At 38.9% G+C, this 21,140-nt stretch overlaps 1 protein-coding gene across 3 annotated transcripts in view; it reads left to right on the forward strand.

Moving 5' to 3' along the window:
- LOC126246508 (S-adenosylmethionine synthase) overlaps positions 1-20,921 on the forward strand; it is a 31,161-nt gene extending 10,240 nt beyond the window's left edge. Inside the window, exons 1-10 of one of the 3 annotated variants that reach the window (XM_049948401.1) lie at positions 2,241-2,260; positions 2,360-2,622; positions 2,826-2,903; positions 3,466-3,588; positions 4,021-4,133; positions 18,346-18,489; positions 18,582-18,800; positions 18,913-19,095; positions 19,391-19,524; positions 19,874-20,921. In XM_049948401.1, coding sequence (XP_049804358.1) covers positions 2,505-2,622; positions 2,826-2,903; positions 3,466-3,588; positions 4,021-4,133; positions 18,346-18,489; positions 18,582-18,800; positions 18,913-19,095; positions 19,391-19,524; positions 19,874-19,976 — 1,215 coding nt within the window. In that variant the 5' untranslated portion in view covers positions 2,241-2,260; positions 2,360-2,504 and the 3' untranslated portion in view covers positions 19,977-20,921. Of the gene's footprint in view, positions 1-2,240; positions 2,261-2,359; positions 2,623-2,825; positions 2,904-3,465; positions 3,589-4,020; positions 4,134-16,373; positions 16,487-18,345; positions 18,490-18,581; positions 18,801-18,912; positions 19,096-19,390; positions 19,525-19,873 lie in introns of those variants that run through there. The other 2 variants (XM_049948400.1, XM_049948403.1) reach the window with 2 other exon arrangements.
- Positions 20,922-21,140: the final 219 nt, after the last annotated feature.

Consider the following 21,140-nt stretch of genomic DNA (forward strand, 5'->3'; position numbering starts at 1 on the left):
GAAAAGGAATGTTAGCGTACGAAAAGTAGTCTGATTTCGCAAAGTAATATATGTTGACTTGCCCGTAGCTTCTAGCACGTGTGCCGATTTAAAAATATCGATCACAAACAAGTCCATGAATTTTTTGATCTGCGTTTCAAAAATAACATTGCGTTTGTTCATTGTTCACTGGTTCATAAGAGAACTGAATGAAAAGTACGGCACGTCTGTAATATTCTATGCTATTTATCCTTGGACTGGATGCTGGCCCTACATCTAGATGTATGGTTAGATAATGAACATTGTATCAGTAACCCAAGTATTGTACGTTTTTGATTCGTAATATGAAGGTGCGTTTAAATGAGCAGTATTTTACGGCATAATTTAGTCGCAACCATGAGCATCTCTCTCTCAGCCGAACGAAAAAATCTCTTTGCTTTTGTTAAAACCGGTTTTGTTACTTTGATGGTAATTATTCAGAGTTTGCTATGTGGAGTAATGGAGAACTAGGGCTTTCATAAATGTTTGATCTACGACCAGAGCTACAGGGCGCCGTGGTTGTAACTTGTACACACTCGTATTTGTCCTGTGTGGGAGCGGTCATGCCACACAAACTGGACACTGACCTGAACCAGACGTGTAGACATATTACTGGATGTTTTAAGCCAACAAGAGTAGAACACCTATACGTCTTATCAGGAATCGCTCCGCCAAATGTCCGACGTTCAATACAGAGCAGAATTGAACGAACAAAACAGGTTAAAGGTCAACGTCATCCGCTACATGGGTACCAAATGCTACCATAACGCCTTAAGTAGTAGTTTTATCCACTCAACCCAACCACTCACAGATCCACCAAAAACTTCTAGAAAAAGACTGGCAGGAACAAGAATATGCCCACTATTACGAAGTGCTGCCACCAGGTGCGGAATTTGAGCGGGGGAGATGAAAACCCAGAACTGGTTGCGTTCAGAAATGGGCAGATGTAACAAAAATCTGCACAAGTGGGGAATTAGTGAAAGTGCTTTGTGTCCGTGAGGGAACATCTAGACCATGGACCTCCTGCTTCAATGTCTGCTAATAAACCAGCCAAGAGAGTGCACGGCCAAAGACCTGATGGCGTGCAGCGAAATAGTGAGGGCATATGTGGACTTGGGGAAGAATGAGATATGAAACACTGCAAATATTTTGTTGTACTGTATATAATGTTCCATGTATTTTATTTTATAAATTAGCATTGTAATACTGTAATTTATAGAGGACAAATTATTCTATGTGTAATTTGTGAATTTATTGTTAGTTGTTTGTAGTACGCACATGAAATTATACTCGTATTCGTGCTGGTTTTGGCATTTCTCGGACCAATTGCTTGTGCGAGATATTCGAATTCGTGCAGTGTGGTAAAATTGTAGAAAATGTTCGAACCCATCGTTGGGAGCTTTATTTAATCTTTTTCTTTCAATTGTTTTGTGTAGTGTAAAAGCACTAGAGCCACACCTCTTTCTGCTAGCTCGCGTGCGTATATTTTGTAGCAATAGTGTGGCCTTGAAAAGTGTGACAAACATATAGCGGGAAATAATGGACGATAAAGTTCCAGCGTATATGGCTGCAATTTGCCGGATGGTATGTCGGCAACATGCAATTTTTATTGTCCGTGTAAAAGTTACGTTTGTGTTCATGGAAACTCAACATCCCCTCTGCATATTTGTTTGATATTAAGCTGTCTGATTTATTGCATTTTGTGGCGAACCTTATTATTACATTGAGATTCGGTTTCATTAGCAGTATGATATATTTTTGCAAAATTCAGTTATTTGTATAGTTCAGTTCAAAGAAGTGTGAATTTTATTTAGGATATGCCGCTCGTTCTCTCATACGTATTTATTTTTTTACCATCACGACAGTTTTATACAACGTTGAACGATTTTTTTTGCTGTTGAGTTTTGTGTGTACCTTATACCTCGAATAAGCTTAGGGGTTTATTTATTCGTGTTGTTTTTTCAGTGGTGTTAGATAGATCCATTCAACGTTGTTACAATCTTTGGAACACACAGTATTTCACGGTTACAGAGCAGCGTAAGTTATTTAAGCAAACGCATAATTGTATCAATAAATATTTCTCACATGAAATATATCTAATTTGATAAATGTCGCATATGACGGGTAGTCGTGGAGGATTAATTTTGATTAACAGAATTCGTCAGACGCATCAACAGAACAAAATAACCACAGCTGTTACTTCGGTCCCATTGAACATAACCCCAAGTAAAGTTCGAATAAAGTAAGTTAAGTTAAAAAAATAGAGAGATCGCGTACAGAAAGTACTGTTAAAAATCATATATGCACTAAATGTTTGAAATGTTCTTTTCTTCCTATACAGACAACCATTGGGCTGCCATCTCTCCCACTCAAGCATTCTATCACGTGATCACGCCGAGGTTATAAATACAGGAACTGCGCGTGGTGTAAACCTCTTTTCCAAAGTAGCTTCTGACGCGGTAAGAGAGTTGGATAGTAGGTTCAGAATGCCGGAGACTTCATCGTCGTACATAAATGGTTATCAACAGAATGGTCACATGGAGCCGGAAATATTGGAAGATACATTCCTGTTCACTTCGGAATCTGTGGGGGAAGGCCATCCAGGTAAGAGAGAGACTCAATTTGTTATATACTTTATTAAAACCATGTGCTCATCATGGCGGATTTAGTTTGCTTGAATCTTATGCGCTTTTCCGGTAAAGTGAGTATTCAATGAAACGTAGGCGACGGCGCTATTAAGTTGTTTGCGATATTATTGAATATAATTGGAACTATATTCTTCCGGTAATATGTAATACTAATTTCAGATAAAATGTGCGACCAGATCAGCGACGCCATTCTGGACGCTCATTTGAGGCAAGATCCTGATGCCAAAGTTGCTTGTGGTAAGTAACAATATCCATGCTATTCATGCATTTGTATTATTCACAAGGTTTCGGTGGACAACAAACATGCATGCTAAAATTGGGGGGGGGGGGTGATAGTTATTATTGGTGATGCACGAGGAATAAACTGTATTTGTCGAGTTTTGTTAATTCTTCGATCACTGAATGTTTTCTAGTATAATATATTCGTGTAGATAGCGAGATAATGTTTCCTAGTTAATTTTATGGATATTAGTCAAGCGCGCAGCCGACATAAATCTTGTGTCTAAGACAAGTTTTCTTTCCTGTAATTACATGTATTGAGTACAGCTAGTTTAAATAAATTTATAGTGATTGCGTACTTCTTTAAATCTTTCCCATTTGAGTTAAAGGTTATGTAAAATTTGTTAGCTTCACTGTTTATACTTGTGTACGATGAATTTTGACACTTAAGTACCACAGTTTTTATTGCTAGTTTATAGCTTAGTGGTTACTAATTTAACTTTATTATTGCATTGACTAACATCTTTGGCATTAATTGTAATGCATAACTTGAATTTACGTTGTATTTTGTTTCCTCCAGAAACTGTTGCAAAAACTGGCATGATTCTTCTCTGTGGTGAAATAACATCAAAGGCAAACATTGATTACCAGAAGGTGGTCAGGGAAACAGTGAAGCACATAGGATATGATGACTCTTCCAAAGGTACATTAAATTTTATTGCTCTCCACTGAATGTTTTCTAGAAATGTTGTTGACCAGACAAAATGCAGATTGCTTAGCAAAAAAAAAAAAAAAAAAAAAAAAAAAAAAACAACCTTGGTGTGCCTAAATTTCTTAACCTCTTATTATTGGCAAAGGTAGTTCAGTGTATTAGCAAGGGCAGTTCTATTCAGCAATTAACTTTGTGGATTTTTGTTTACAACCCTTCAGGAAGTGCACGGTGATCTGCAATAACATGTAAATTCTTACAGCTGACTGGAAATTTGTGTCCAAAGGCCAGTTTTCTTTGTCAGATATATTATGAAGTGAAGGTTAATTTGTCGACATTATGCATAGAGCATTACTTGTATGGATTTGGTTAGTTATAACTTGCCTTTTGCTAAGATAATGCTGATTTCTGTGCTCGCATTCGTAGGCTTTGACCACAGGACACTCAATCTTCTGGTGGCATTGGAACAACAGTCGCCAAATATTGCGGATGGAGTCCACATTGACAGGCAAGAGTTGGATATAGGTGCAGGGGACCAGGTACTAATGATTTATTGTAGGGAGGTTAATGCTTTCTGTAGCATGTAAAAAGTAAGCAGCAGCAGCAGTGTCATCTGCTGTGTGTCTAGCAAGCAAAAATTCCACCATTGCAGATACTTGAAGCATGAATTGGCATTCAGAATTTGTTTCTCAAGAGAACTGTCAAATACGCTGGGCTATCATTCCAAACCAAAATGAACAATTGTTCATTTGTTTTGCTAGTTGGCAGGTAGATGGACGTATGTGAAAACCCTTATGGGTTCTGGCCCATGAAGTATTTTCATAAATCTTGTTTTCTACACAAATGACTCTTTTTCCAGAAACACTGTGATTTGTGCCGTATTGACTGTGCTTAATTCCTTGATGGGATGATGGCTTGTAGTATGATTATTTATTTATTTGTAAAGCAGGTAAAGAAGAAAAAATTACAACCAATTTATGGTGAGCAAACACAAATCACTATTCTAATGCAGGTGAGTGCAGCGCTGCTGTGACAACATTCTTGGAAATAGGTGGTAGCAGCTCTGCTGTAAATGACACCACGCTTTCAGATAGATGGTTGCAGCTCTGCTGTAAAATACTCGTTCCAGGAACAGGTGGTCGCAGCTCTGCTGTAAATGACACCATGTTTTCAGAAACAGGTTGCAGTGTTGCTTTGTGATGGTACCATGTTTCCAGAAAAAGGTGGTTGCAGTTTGCTGTAAATGACACCTTGCTTCCATGAGCAGGTGACTGCAGCTCTGCTGTACTGACACCCTTATGGGTATGGTTTTACTGTATAATAGTACATTCCAGTATAATTACTTATTGTAAGTAGTGTAAGATTTAATGTTAAAGATTGCTGTTTCTTTCATTATCTTAGCTATGCATTTATAAAATATCTTGAACACCCAGTGAAACATACATTTTGATGTCATGGGAGGCATAGAGACATTGATCGAAAACTGTATTTGACCCACATTTGTTTCTGCCAGCTTAAAAAGTCAAATTGTGCACATTTAACTTGCTCAACCGTTTTCTCCCACAGTTCTGGATTAAGTGCCTTCCTAAGACACTTGATGAGTGGTCCTGGGAGGCAGCTGCAATTTCCATGCTAAATGTTGCTTTGTTTGCTTTAACTTTGCTTTATTATTTACTGATAGTCTGTCAGGTGTTCTTATTATAATTGCTCTGAATTCACTTTGCCTCCCATGACAGAATATTTGACTATGCTGACTGCCAGCTAAATTTCATTTGACTTAATCTTGAATTAATTCAGCAAGCTATTACAATACTTGATGATGCATGAGTCTAAGAATATGCATTTTTTTTGGCATTGGCTTTAGTCATGGCAGACCGCACCAAACCAGTCAGAAGATAGGCCATAAACTAAAATTTTCTGTTGTCTGTCTGTTTTGTCATTAATGAAATATTTCATAATGACTCAGTAAGATTCATGTTTTTATAAACTAAGGTAACTACTGAAAGTATTTTTAAGATCATGTGATTACAGTGCTTGTTTATACTTGCGGAAATTGCTTTTATTGGTTTAATAACCCATTGGCAGATACTTGGCTCCTGGAAGGTTGACGTCTGGCACCAGTATTCTATATTTTACTCTTTGTGTACATTGCAACATACCACCTGCATAGACAATATGCATGATAAATTGAAACCAATCTTTTGACTGATTTTTGCTTTAATTTAAAGTGCATGTGTTCAGATTTTCTGAGCTTACTGAATGTGGTAAGATTTTTAACATTGTGGCATACTAACAATTTGGTTTACTGAGTTCCTGTTCTTAAATTACACTATTTTATTCGTATGTGAATTCTTAAGGCAGTGCTGTAATAGGTGAAATAGACGTGAAGTTGTCATGAAAATAGATCAGCGTAGTGTTCCACATAAAGATTTGGCTTAACAATGCCTAAATCAATGTTGGTGATATTTATATCTTTTTGTGTATTAATATTTATGAAAGAACTTGGATTAGCTCCTTTTTATCGTTGGACATGCATTAGGTGCCACATCTCTCCATTTATTACCAAATGTAGAAGATTCACTAGCTTTTTTATTTTTTGGTAATTTCTCCAGTAGTCAATGGTTTAGGACTTGTCATTCAACACAGTGAAAATAAATAGTTCTAAAATGAACCTGCACACAAAATAGGAAGATGGCTTTTATGAGGATAGGACAGGTGGGCGACGGCATCGAAGTAGGTACCATCACAGTATTTGCCGGAAATGGAAAATCTAAATCGTGGTCCCAGGCCACGGCAAACTCCAACCTCTCAAATATGAGGTCAGTGTCTTTCACAACTGCAATGCCTCTTGCGCTTGGACCCTACTGTAAAATGTTATTTTGGTTACACACAGTTTACTCCAGACGACTAACAATATGAAACACTTGCATACTTCATTGTTGTACACACTGTTTTTCATATCCTTGCGCAGTTTGATAAAGGTTTTAAGGTTTTATTTCCTGATCAAAATGTATCAGTTTTGTTTTTGCTTACCAAAGATGAAGGCCACTATACATGCACTGACCGGCAAATAGGACACTTAGACATATTTTACTGACCAAGCAAACTTTCATAGCCAGGATGTTGACCTGACGGCTGAACCACCCCATCCAACAAATAGTGGCTTGTGTAATGCTGATGTGCCAACTTCCTAGCAAGTTTCCTTTAGTCACTATTTCTGAAGAAATTTAAAGATTGCAGTTGTTTGTGGGACACGTTGTGGAATATAGTTGCAAAAAAAAAGTGAAGCACTTTCATTATTTCAATGAATCCATAATGGTTTTGTCACACATACAAAGTCTATAGAGCTTCTGTTGAAATTTAAAAACCGAAGTAACATTAAGTGGATGTTAATTCTAAAATATACTTGCTTCATTATGATGTTAGTCCAGCCTATATTGAACCCCTCTGCTATGAAGAACAAAGCTGCGAAAGGTTGTTCTAACAATTGCTAAATTGTAGACGATATGCACACCATCGTGTGTAGTCTTCTTCAAATTTGAATAAGTTTCTTAAACTTACAGGTTGTTTTTTAAGATACATAAATTAGTAATGTTTACATGAAGGTCTTTTTATTTGATTTGCTTTACTGTGGTTTGTTTCCTCAGTATAAATTGTGTAGCAGGTTTCAGGGATATTTTGTTAACAATTGTGAGGATATAACAGTACTAAATCTAAAATCCTCTGCACTTCTGCCAGTGGCTAGAAATTGTAATGTAGCTAACAGCTTCTCCTTGCAGCTTACTGCTTCATGACTTTTTTTTTAATAGTTTGGTGATGACAAGCAGTTCTAAAGTGCATGTTTCACTTATTATTAAATAACTATGAAATCTTTGGTTCCCAGCTACTTAACAGAATGTGGATGAATTTCCTTCCTTGCGTTGGCCACTTTACTCACAAATTTCTGCTATCTTTTCCTTTAAAACAACCAAGACAAACACTAGTTTTTGTTTTACACGAAAACCAATTGGGATCTCATTGAAGTTTAACACAATGAACCAAATGTAAACAAATCACTCCAGGGCAGCAGTGTAATCAGAGTGCAGTCGTGTGGGACATGTGTATTTTGCCATGGAATTGATTGTGGGTCGGCCAGGAAATTCCACACGCTAGCCAGTATCCTTGATTTTTCATTTCTTTCTCTGATAAAAAGTTGAAATCTTGTTTATACAGTGACATAGTGGATTTTATTATTCTTACTTGGCACTGTTTGATTAAACTTCTTGAAGGTAAATACACGGTTCAGTCTTACTAACGTGACCACTGCCTTGTTAGACATTACTTGCAGATGTGGCCAGTCGGTGTGCAGTGGGGAGGGCTCATGTGGGGGAGAGCAGTAGTGGTGGGTGTTATGGTCAGGTGCTGTAGGGGAAATGGCTGAGTGCTGGAGAACTGCTGTAGTAAACTGAAGCCTATGCTCACATATTTTAGGCTCGTATGAGCAGTTGCCAGCGGGCTCGTGCGCATGCGCAGAGCTGAATTCGCGTATGAGCAGCGCCTTCCTCCCGCTTCTGGCTACTTGGAGCGTGGCTGTTTGGTGTACGAGCAGTAGCAGCAAGTAGCCAGAAGCTACCCGGAAAAATTTTCCTGGCGCGCCCAAGCTGCCAGATTCGCGCATGCGCAGAGCAAGCTGAGTTATAGTGGGGGGTCCTTCCTCACGTGACCCGTGGCCGTTTCTTCGTTTACAGCTCCCACGTCACATGAAAACAAAACAGATTTCTGTGGCCGGGAGCCATCAAGTGAATTAATATACATTCTCATAACCATGAAAGACCAAAATAAGTTAGTAGTTTCAATTTTCTGATTTTATATTATTTCCAGGTTATTAGTAATCAACCATTAATGTCTTAATGAAGCTATTTCTGTCTGTTTTATAGAGAAATTTGCTTCAGTTAATTTTTTTTTTCCGCTGAGGCAGTTAGTTTATTTGAAACGAAACGAAGTGTTTCATTCCGCGCTATTGGCTACTCTCAATCTCGTTCAATTTAAAGTGCAAATTTTCATTTTCTGGGACGAATGACGTTATACCATAATAAAGAACCAAATATGAGAATACAGTACTGGACCTCCAAGAAAATTTGTATCACGAGAACCACATGAAAAGCTGAATATCAGGAACTTCCGCGTGCATCTGGACATAGAAATGTGCAATTAGAGCGGAATGAAGCATTTAGTATGGTTTATGGAATTCCGATGCTGCTGGAGTAGTCTCTGATGTCCTGTCCCTTGTGTGACACTGTAAGATCTCTTAATGCTATATACGTACGAACATACGTAAACATTGACTTGAAGCTAAGTAGGCAAATTTGGTCAGTGGTTTTGAACTAAATATTTTGTTTCAAATATAATGACAGCTGTAGCAGAATTTTATAGATCTGCCTTCTGTGAAAGTGTTTTTCGATCACAAGGCACTTGTCTCGGACTTCCTCTGGGCCTGAAGTTATTTCTTAATTTGTGTTTACGTCTTAAATTTATAGAATGCCATTCTATGCTAAATTTTAGACTGGCAGCATACCATGTTTTATCGTTTTAACTCCCCACATGGCTTCATATTTATTCCTAGAGTAGAATATAAACTGTCAGTTGTACAGTTTCTTTGCCTCATAGACAACCATGTTAATTTTTTCACATTTTGAAATAGTCATGAAATTTATTGTCCTTCATTCCGGTGTAAGCTACACAAGAAACTCTCTCTTTTTTGTTGCAAGTAATTTGTATTCCATCCTAGTAGCTTTTTGCAGTGATGTGTGGACGTAAACGTGTTGGAAATGCTACGTAACATTGCAGAGCACGAATTAAAAAAAAATCTGTAAAAAATTTTATGGTACTTCGAGCTGTGGAGTCTAATTTTGAAATGACTCAAAAGCCAAGAACTGCTTCCTTATTTGCATCCTTTATCTGTGTGGGATATGATAAAACAATTGCTGTAAGTACAATTCAGTATATCCTCTCAGCAACATGCCGCACGGGCGGCACGGCTACACATGGTCACGTGATGCCCCACCAGAAATACGACGAAAAGCGTATGAGCAGAGCAAGCACCAAGCACGGGCTGCCTACGTCATCGTAGCTGCGCATGCGCAGTACAGCCTGTTGTCTGGCGCATTCTGGTAACTGCTCAAACGAACCCATTGTAAGTGGTAAGTGGAGCCTCTACACCATTCAACAAGATCTCTCACCTCTACTTTGACTAGTATCTAAAAAGAATTCAGCTGGAAAAATATTAGTTTTTGCCTGACCTGCTAAACATTTGTAACTTTCAGGAAATGCCACGAGTGGTGAATTTTTAGTAACGCCTAAACATTTCGCTTGTCACCATGTTGACATTGGCTTCTTTTGCCAAACACAGTGGAGTTTTCCATATCATCTCAGTAATGTGTTGTACACACACAGAGAGAATTTTGAAAGAGCAGTTTATTGAGTTAGGAGCTGTGAGGAAAAGTAAGGTCACTAGCTTATGAAAAAGCACATCCTCGGTACAGAATGAAAGTGTAATATCTTCACTTATATTTTTCCAAAACTTGACAGCATTTCTCATTTTACTAGCAACCAGTGCCCCTTATAAATCACTTTCTTTCAAAATGCGTGTTGTTAGTGAAATAACATAGTAGGTAACGAAGTTTTTGCATAATAATTGTATGGTAAAATATTCTACTGTTGCAGGCTATCATTTGCCACAATCTTTTCAGTATCTCGAACCGTTCATGAAATATGAGGAATGTTGTGGATATTTCACTCTGAGAAAAACAGTAAATAGTGTGCTACATCAGATCAATTCTCTCGAGATTTTTCCAAGCATACAGAAAAATTCAATATGTTAGCTATGTTTCATATGCAGCAACACATTATGTAACATGCACCTTGCATAATCGTAATGACCCCTATTTCTTGTTGCAAACTTTTTCTTATGTCGGTCAGCACTTTACTTCCATGTAAATACAGATCAACTATGACCTTTAATTAAATGATAGGCACAGCATCCTGAACCTGATAAGCTATAAATAAGGCAAATGTGAAATATTTTTACCAAATAGTTTGAGAAAGATTGCAGAACATGTGCATCGCTTATATTATTGCCGACCAGCCAGAATGTGGCTGGCACACACTGTGTACGAAAGTTGGCCACTGCGCATCGGCCACAGTATCCTGAGCAGACTGTGTGTGTGTGTGTGTGTGTGTGTGTGTGTTTGAAGAGTATCAGGATGAGTTCACTGTACTCCCCTGGCCACTGTAAAGGCTTTATTTAAACACGATCAAGAATCTGTAGGTCCACCTAGCTTGTTTATGCCATGGATCCTCAACCAAGACACCTAGTGCAGCTGGACGGCACTGGAGTAGACATGGCTCCATATCCTCATAGGTACCTTCCAGAACCTATCTTCATGCACGTCTTGCAGCATTCTGCATTGCAAAAGGCGGTTTGTCAGGCTTTAGATATGTAGGTCACTTCAATTGGGAAGTGGTTGCATGGTGATGAGTCCATGTATATTGCCTGTAATCAATGGAAAATCCATAATGGAATGTAACAATATTACAAAATAAACTCACCATATAACAGATGCTGAGTCTGATAGGCCTTCGTTGATAGAGCTTGCAAGCCACACTGCAAGTGAAAGCAGCAGTGCATGATGGGAGAGTGGCAACTGGGTGGGGGTAAGGAGGATGCTGGGGTGGGGAGGGGGATGAGTAACAGGGAGGGGGACAGTGAAATACTGCTGGGGAGCACACAAAGATGAGGTGGAGAAATGGCAGGACAGCTAGGATTAGTCGTGAGGCTAGACGGAGGGAAGGGGAGAAGTTGGGGGGGGGGGGTTGTGGAAAACGAGAGAAGTAAAGAAAGGGTGAATTGGTGAATGGAGAACTGTATGGGAACAGGGAAGGGGCGGGATGAGGAGTTTGAGGCCAGGAGGGTTACGGGAAAAGGGAGAGTACGCACCTGTGCAATTCAGAAAAGCTGGTGTTAGTGGGAAGGATCCATTTGGTAAAGGCTTTGAAGTAGTCATTGAAATGAAGGATATTGTATTTGGCAGCTTGCTCAGCAACAGGGTGGTGGTGGTATGTATGTATGTGTGGGACATGTCTTGCATCTAGGTCTGTTACAGGGAAATGAGCTGTGAGGCAGGGGTTGGGAGCAGGAGTTGTATAGGGATGGATGAGTATACTGTGTAGGTTCAGTGAATGGCGGAATACCACTGTGGGAAGGATAGTTGGCAGGACCTCTCATTTCAGGGCATGAAACACTGGGTGGTACTGAGGACCTGAAACATAGCCCTGAACCTTTGCTCTGAAAGCTCTAGCACCACAGAAGTAAGACTTTTCCAAAGGCCTCACCTATTGCCCCACTCACAAACTCAGTTGTGCAGGAATTGTTAAGGACCTCCCCTTCTCCCGGTCTCTACAACGAAAACACTTTTGCCACCGATTAATTTTCCAGAATTTCGTAACCTTGAACCGTAGTCACCATCATTCCCCAAATCCCTCAATGTGGAAACTAACCTTACATCTGCACAGAAAACTGCTGTCCACCATCTAAATAATCTAAAAACTGATCCTGGCCTTACAATCTTACTTGCAGACAATGACTCCACAACTGTTGTTTCGCACTGCAACAATTACCTGGCAGGAGGACTAGCAGTTGTCAGGTACATCCATCTACAAACCTTGCCACAATCATTCTATTCCAGAAATCCAGCAGTATCTCGGGTCACTCCTCAAATCCTTCGGTCCATCCCACAACCTCTCCCTGGATTCCATATTTATGCTCACCCCTACCACTCCCCGCACTCCTGTCTTCTACATGCTTCCTAATGTCCATAAACCCCACCACCCAGGAAGCTGTATTGTGGTTGTTGTTTGTGCCCCACTGAGAGAATCGCTGCTCTCGTAAACAAGCACCTTCAGTCTATTACCAGGAACCTACACTTCTATATAAAAGATACCAATCAGTTCCTCCACCAACTCCACAGTTCCTGTCCCTGTATCACTTGGTGCCCTGCTTGCCACGATTGATGCCACCTTCCTGTACACATGACATCCCTAATACCCGTAGCCTTACTGCTGTTGAACACTGCCTTTCCCAATGCTGGACGGATTCCAAACCAACCTCCTTCCTAGTCGCCATGACTATATCCTCTCTCCCACTATTACTCCTCCTTTGAAGTCAGTACCTACAAATAAATCCAGGGTACAGTTACGAGCATCTGCATGGCACCATCCGATGCTAGCCTATTCATGGGCCATCTAGAGGATGGAGGGTAAGGACACCTTATGCTCATTCCTACTGAAGCTCAACAGCTACCCCATTTGCTTCATCTGGTCCTACTCAACCCAACAAACCATCTTCCTAGATGTTGACCTTCACCTCAAAGATGGCTGCATCAGTATCTCTGTCCACATCAAACCTACTAACCCCATGCAGTACCTCCACTTTGAAAGCTGCCACCAGTTTCCATACTGAGAAGTCCCTTCCATACAGCCTAGCCACCTGTGGTTGTCGCATCTGCAGTAACGAGTGTTCCTTCTCGAAATATGCCAAGTGTGTCACTGAGGTGTTCGCTGACCTTAATTACCCTCTCAACATTGTACAAAAACAAATCTCCTGTGCCTTATATCTCCAGTCCCCCACAACCTCCTAAAGTCTCACTGTCTGCCCACAGAGGAGAATTCCCCTTGTGTGCCAGGGTTTAGATTGCCTCTCAATGTGCCCTGAAGTGAGAAATGTCTCCCAGTGGTGTTCTGTTGTCCACCGAACTTACACAGTATACTTATCCATCCCTACACAATCCTTGCTCCTGATCCCTTACCTCATTGCTCATACCTCTGTAAGAGACCTAGATGCAAGACCTGTCGCATACATCCTCCCACCACCACTTAATCTAGTACAGATACAAACATAACTTATCCCGTCAAAGGAAGGGCTACCTGTTGAAACCAGTCATGTAATTTACAAGCTAAGCTGCATTCTATGTTGGCATGACAAACAACAAGCTGCATGTTTACATGGATGCCCACTGACAAACAGTGGCCAAGAAACATGTGGACCACCCTGTTGCTGAGCACACTGCCCGACATGACTTCTTTCATTTCATTGACTGCTTCATATGGATTCTTCCCACAAACAGCAGCTTTTCTGAACTCTCCCTGCAATATATCCTACATTCCCAAATGCTGGAATTTGTAAACAGAATTGTCTTGGCTAATTTACTTTAGTAAAACACGTTTCATAGCTGCTAGATAAGTGGCTACTGTGAGAGGCTTTTTTCCATCCATTTTGTTAAAGCTGAAACTGTCCTTGGTCTTCCTAAATGTAGCTATGTTGTAGAAATAGCACTGTCTAAACAGAGGTGCATTATAGGCTTTTTATTTTTAGAATTAAGAATACAGAGATTAGTACAAAACTATGTGTCACACTAATGTTAAAATTTTTCCTTGCACTGTTCCTGGCAAATCCAGTAAGATTAGTTACCCCTTTGAAAATTGTCCTGTGCAGCCTCATACAGTTGTTCTACAAAGTAACTTTAAACATTGTCAGGCTCTGTCCTTTAGCCAGAAAACCAAAGTTAGGTTTGAATTTGGAAGTGATATCTTTTCCCCAGGCAGGTGTATGTTCTAAGTTGAAGCAAGGAAAAATAAACATTAGTGTATTTTATTCATTAATGCACTGGTTGGTTCAAAAAATTTGTATATTTTTCCAGTGCCTGATCTTGTGCTGCTTTAGAGGCTTTGTTCTAAAGAAATGTTAAGTGCAATTTTGTCTTACTGGGTTGCCTTGACAGTATGTGAATACTCTGTAGATAATTGTGAATACTCTGTAGATAATGGCAGATGCTGAAAGTTAGCTGGGTAGGTGATGGGGAAAAAAATACTCTTGTTCTAAATGGTTGAAATGATTGGTATTTGAGTTAGTAGGGGCTTATATGTTGACTTGTTATACCAAAATATGGAAACAATATTTTTTAGTCGTACATCCTCGTAAAGAACTCTTTGAAATGACCAATAAGCTCAAGGGAGCTGCCAGTGCATAACTTGGGCAAATGTTAAGTTGCCTAGAAAACATCTGAACAGAATAAGGGACATGAACTAGCTATCAGGCATGAAGCTTTTGTGTACAGTTGTGCAGTTCTCATTTTTTAAATATTTTGTTCATGCACACCCTTTAGCTTTTCTCCGTTCAGAAGAATTTTAAGAACTTTGATAGAATTGAGGATGAGGACCTATGCTGCAGTGAACAAGAAGTTGCGTCATGTCACATCGTGTTTGTTACTGCTTATGCGCGTGCTTGACTTATGAAATTCCAGAATGAAAATTTCGCTGCAGTGGTGTGATGAGTTTGTTTGAATAAGGTTCTCTTTTCTTAGGATTCAGACACTTTCTACTTTAGTGCTAAACAGGCTACAAAAAATCTTGAGGTGAGTCCCAAGAAAAAGCAGTTGTATTTAAGAAATCTCAACCTCTGCTTAACTTAAACATGTCTTGACCCTTGACCGAAAGAAGCATCATTCTGCTGCAGAGTGAAAATTCCATTCTTGAAACATCCTTTGGCTGAGCCATGTCTCTGCAATGTCTGTTCTTCTTGGGGTGCTAGCTCTGCAAGTTTTGCAGGTGAGCTTCTGTGAAGTTCAGTAGGTTCATGAGGTAGTGATGGAAGTAAAGGTGTGAGGACAAGTCACGAGAATTGTGGTTAGTTAAGTGTAGAGCATTTGCCTGCGAAAGGCAAAGGTCCTGAGTTCAGGTCTGTCTGGCTCATGTTTTAATCTGCCAGGAAGTTCATGAGCACACACTCAACTGCAGTGAAAATTTAATTCTCTGGTATTAGAACAGTCAAACGCACATGCATAAGCAATAATAAACACATAGTGACGTGATACAACTTCTTGCCGACTGTAGTGCAGGGTACTTGCCTTCAACTGCATAAAAATTGATATTAAAAATCCTTCGAAAAGAAAAACTAAGGCGTGTGTGTGTGAAGAAACACAAAATTAAAAAATAAATAAAAAACCCAATTGTGCACACTGATAAAGTTCCACACAGTGTATAGCACCCTGTTGTGTTCTAAAAGTTCATGTAACATTAGCTTTAATATGTCCTTAAGTACTGTCTAAAAATATTTTTGTTACACCAGTAACTATTGTGTGATACTGTTTCTTGTAGCATATTTATACCAGGAAATCATATTGTTTTGCTGCTGTACTCGTTTAAAATTCCATGCATTAAGTTGTAGATTTAGTCAGTCATTTTCAGTGAGCAATAAGGAATGTCGTGAAACCCACAGTACACACACACACACACACACACACACACACACACACATGTCCCAAAAAATAGTTTGTGCTTAACTGCTTCTCAACTGTGTAATAATTTTTCTTTTTGCTGATAATCGTTTGTGCAGATAGTGTACTTTAATTTTACTGCCTATACTTTGAAGAGGAAAAAACCACTTGTAACCCATACTGTTCTGAGACATTCCAGCTTTCTTGCTGAACTGTGAATTAAGATTTTTTTTGTTGCTGGATCTCAGTGTGCTCTGTTTTAACCATTACAAAATGCTTATAATGCTTGTTGCATTGGGATGCCAAGTTTTAAAGTATAGCCAGATGTTGAGATTTTGATAAATTTTTGTGCTTGATTAGGTATTTGTTTTTTGCAGTGCTTCGAGATTCAGAGTAATTTAACAGGGTTGCATTGAGCTGTGGTATGTTTGTGTTGTGTTAAGTTGCAAGTTGTCCTTGTCTGGTTTATAGGGTTTGATTACAAGATCTGCAGCGTGCTGTTGTCTCTGGATCAGCAATCTCCAAACATTGCTGCTGGTGTGCACCTGAACCGTAATGATGATGATGTTGGTGCTGGTGATCAGGTGATTTCATTAAATTTGGCTAGTATTAGAATAGTACAAAGCAATAGTGTATTTTCTTTCTTACTTTCATGTGAATGTCACAAAAATTAAGTTTTATACTTTTATGTTGTGATATGAAAGGGCATTAACTGAATGTGCTTCTTTAATATCTGCATGGCAGTTAACAGGGTCCATTCAAAATTATTTTGCAAAATTTATGCATATGCTTCAGAAGGGTATCCTTATAACCCTTCCACTGCTGTGGACTAGTACACACGTCCTGGTATGCCATTCCACAGGTGCTGTGGAAGTGTACATGTGCACTGCTTGGGTATTCCTAGTTCACTATTGCTGTCTGTGTGCGTCCTGAGCCACCAACCTCTCGCTGCTGTTGACGAGCTACTTTCACACACACATCATTCCGTGTTATAATTCGTGAAAGATCTTGTTTGTATATCTTCAGTTCACAAGATAAGACATTTATGACAACATGATTCTTTGTGTGCAAGGATCTGAATGCCTGCATCATACACATTCCTACTTAGGATTTAAAACCCAATAATTTGAGAATGAAATGAGAGAACATTCTGCTCCCAATTTTAAACAAAATATTGATGTTTTATGTACATTTCTTTCACTGCAGTGTGAAAACTAAAATCTGCCATGTGCAAAGTTCACAAAATCTGTTTTTACCTTTGCATTTGTGCCATGTCTCAATTTGATGTGGCACAGTAAGTATGACAGATAATGGAAAGAAATTGGGTTCCTTGAGTGAAGGTATCAGACTGTAAGACGTACAAAAACTTTTTGGAAATCTTTATAACAGGTATTTTGTATTGGTTGGAAGTCTCTTGGCACAGGTGCCAGTATTTGGTGAACAGTACAGCCATATCAAAAGCTGTCCTCAGCACGGGATGCAGAGAGTGCGTGTCTAGCAGCAAAATGGTTAACAGGAGAAATTCAGATAATTGAAATGATTGATTAAAGAGCAGCATAGCTTGACAGATGTGTAGGGTACACTTAGTGCATGGGAAGATATAAAATGTGCTCAGTTATATATTCTACTGTGCAATGCCTTTAATTTCCATGCCACATACCAGTGGTTGGATATTGTTTTAGATTTTCATGATCAATTGAACTGCAGCATTAGCACCTCGTTGGTTATGAGGTGAGTTGAATTGGTGTTCTACAATGAAAGATTGGAAGTATAAAAAAAGGGTGTGGGAGGGCTATTTGTTTTTTATTACAATTGATAATGATCTAAATGTGAAAATAACTACATATTGACATAATCTTTAACTCTTCAAATTATTGTTGCAAGTCAGTTTGAATGTTGGGATGTAATGGGAGACAGGGCAGACTGGCTCATTTACCATTGCAGATCTTCTGTGTAAAAAGGTATAGTACCAACTTAAAATGTCTCCAGTGTTCTTATGGAACAAACTAATTTGCATTGAAAATTGGTGTTAATGCAGCAAATTAACATAGCTTCTATGGAGACATGAACAACTGTAGAGCTAAGAGTTTTGCCTTGGCCTGCTGTAAACTGACAATTTTCTTAGTATAAAGCTGTATCTTATCAAATAGTGACTTATTGGTAGTACAAAGTTCAGAATGTAGACAGCATAAGCTCTTGTGAGCTGGGAACCGTGAAGTATAGCACTTGGAAGTAGTCTTCTAGATTACTTTCTGCCAAACATGATACCTACAAATTAGGGTATTTTTGTAAACATATTTGTTTAATTTACTGTTACATTGGCTCACTTGATCCTTATTGTACAATATTGTTTGTTCTTGCATCATGCTTTACACAACAAATAAATGTTCTTAGCTAAAAATTTATTTTCAACTGGTTGGACTAACTGTGCATTTTCTTTCAGGGTCTTATGTTTGGTTATGCAACTGATGAAACAGAAGAATGCATGCCATTGACAGTAGTGTTGGCTCACAGTCTTAATCAAAAAATTGCTGAGCTTAGGAGAAATGGAGAGTTTTGGTGGGCAAGGCCAGACTCAAAAACCCAAGTTAGTTAATAATTTATTGGTTACCAGAAATATGAATATTTATAGTACATATTCTTTAATGTCTGCTTTAATGTTTAATCTCTCTTATTTAGGTAACATGTGAATATTATATGTCCCATGGAGCTTGCGTACCTCAGAGAGTTCACACAGTTGTTGTTTCTGTACAACATTCTGAGAAAATTTCATTAGAGGAACTCCGTACTGAAGTTATGGAGAAAGTTATAAAAGTTGTTATTCCTGCAAGATACTTGGATGAAAGGACGACATTCCATATTAATCCATGTGGCTTGTTTGTTGTTGGAGGTCCACAGGTAATGACTGCTAATATTTCAGTAGTTCCATGATATGTTTATTGTAAATAATTTAGATCAACTTGTAATGTAAAAATCAGCATTTTATTGAGGGGGGGAATTTACATTGCAGAGTGATGCCGGATTGACAGGTAGAAAGATTATTGTGGACACGTATGGTGGATGGGGAGCACATGGAGGTGGTGCATTTTCTGGGAAGGACTTCACAAAGGTTGACAGATCTGCTGCGTACGCTGCTCGATGGGTAGCGAAGTCTTTGGTAAAATCTGGTTTATGCAGGAGGTGCCTTGTTCAGGTGAGTTAGTCCCCTCACCCCTGCTAGTGTAACAATTTAAATGCTGTTCAGTTTTATTCTGTAAGTGAGGTGGAGGGTGGTCACAATAATTCAGTTCTTTATATAGTTTATTCTGCCACTAAATTTTCTTCGTTATTGCTGCCAAAAGACTAAAACTCATCCTGTCCCAATGATGTTCATTGTATTTGCTACTCTTGACGGTTGAATGACGACAAAGTAATCTGAGGATTTAGCCAAGTCAGTAGGTACTCAATAGGTTTGGAGTACCTTTTGGTAATAAATTGTTTTGTTTCAGGTATCATACGCTATTGGTGTAGCAGAGCCCCTTTCTATAACTGTATTTGATTATGGCACTTCACAGAAAACCCAGAGGGAACTTCTGGAGATAGTGAAGAAAAACTTTGACTTGCGTCCAGGAAGAATTGTGAAGTAAGTCTCTCTCTCTCTCTCTCTCTCTCTCTCTCTCTCTCTCTCTCTCTGTGTGTGTGTGTGTGTGTGTGTGTGTGTGTGTGTGTGTGTGTGTGTGTGTGTGTGAGATCTTGACTTCTGGTGTTTGAAACAGTTATGACATTTGTGTCTTAGGTGGTTTCCTCTCCTTACCAATGCAACAAATACAGCACAAAGTTAAGGTTTGAGGATGGTATTGCTGTGATGCATACATAATGGTGGTGTTGATGATGTGGTACGGAAGGGGGGGGGGGGTTTCTGGGGATGTAAGTTAAGTGGTTTGACAGTTCCTACACACTAACTAAAACAATTTGTTAATTTTCTGTTGCAGGGAACTGAATCTCCGCAATCCTATTTATCAGCAAACAAGCACATACGGTCACTTTGGCAGAGATATTTTCCCATGGGAACAGCCAAAAAGATTGGTTGTTTGATAAATGAAGAATTTTAAATTTAGATAAAAATTGTCATGAATTCCAGTTATTGTTTTACGTCTTACTGTATGATTTGTCAGTGTAATGTTGTGCAGTATACAGTAATTCACTATTTGGTGTAAAATGTAAGCAATTTACTGGCCAGTTTGAAGCAGGAAGCTGATGAAGTCTCATTTTTAGGTGTTCTGAACCTTTGCTTGTTTTGGCTTTTCTATACATTTGTACACCTGTGTGTTACTACTTTTTGTTAGTATGTCAGTGTAAGTTCTGTACAGCTCTGCTGTTTTTCAAAGCGTGAGAACTATTTTGCTTGTACATGGTTACAAGTGTGTAGAATTGCCTAAGTGTAAGCAGGCTTTTAAACAGATTTTGTGAAGTTTGTGGGGGAGACAAAGCACATCTCTTGGCAGATGACAGTTGAAGGTATTCCTTCACTGCAAAAGTGTGTGGCAAAGAAAGCACCTTTCCCACTAGAGCTCCTTCTCTTGTTGGAAACTCCACACATTTTGTGTTGTGTTTTTGAAAAAGAATCTAATGGAAAAGAGCATTTCCGAAAACACTCCGATCTGTCAAGATGTGTGGAGAGTAACAAGCAGCCATGACCTTACTTTTGCATTTATGGTAGCAGCACTGATGTTCTTTAGAAAAGGTAGTGATGTCAGTGTTCATGTAGGAAGTTACGTCTTTGTTATCTGCCCAGGTTGAAAATAATTTGCATGATTAAATGAAATACAAGTGGAAAATGTGACATAATCTCAAATGCTGTTTTCTGCATTGAGAGAACAGTTGTGTGTTTTTAATTTATAATATTCCTGTGAATTGCATTGTGATTTTGTCCTGTAAGTTAGTGTTTGAAGTAAGTGTGTCATGTAAGCTCTTTAGGAATGAATGCAGCTTTAATTCATATCTGATATTCACTGTTCAAATAAACTTTTTTTTCTTACATTTGAGTTTTTAATTTCATTGGTCCTTGCCCTCAGGAGTGTGTTTATGCTGTTCTGTTCTATTTATTTTCCTTCTGGGAAACTGAAATGAAATGTGCAAAAAGTGTAACAGCTCTTATTGGAGCTCAGGAGGGGGGGGGGGGGATACCAGTAAAAAACAACTTCATTGTAAGGGAATTTTATGGAATTAAATCAGCACATGATTGGAAATTGTGTGATA

Source organism: Schistocerca nitens, chromosome 1, assembly GCF_023898315.1.
Source record: "Schistocerca nitens isolate TAMUIC-IGC-003100 chromosome 1, iqSchNite1.1, whole genome shotgun sequence".
Classification (NCBI taxonomy): Eukaryota; Metazoa; Arthropoda; class Insecta; order Orthoptera; family Acrididae; genus Schistocerca; species Schistocerca nitens.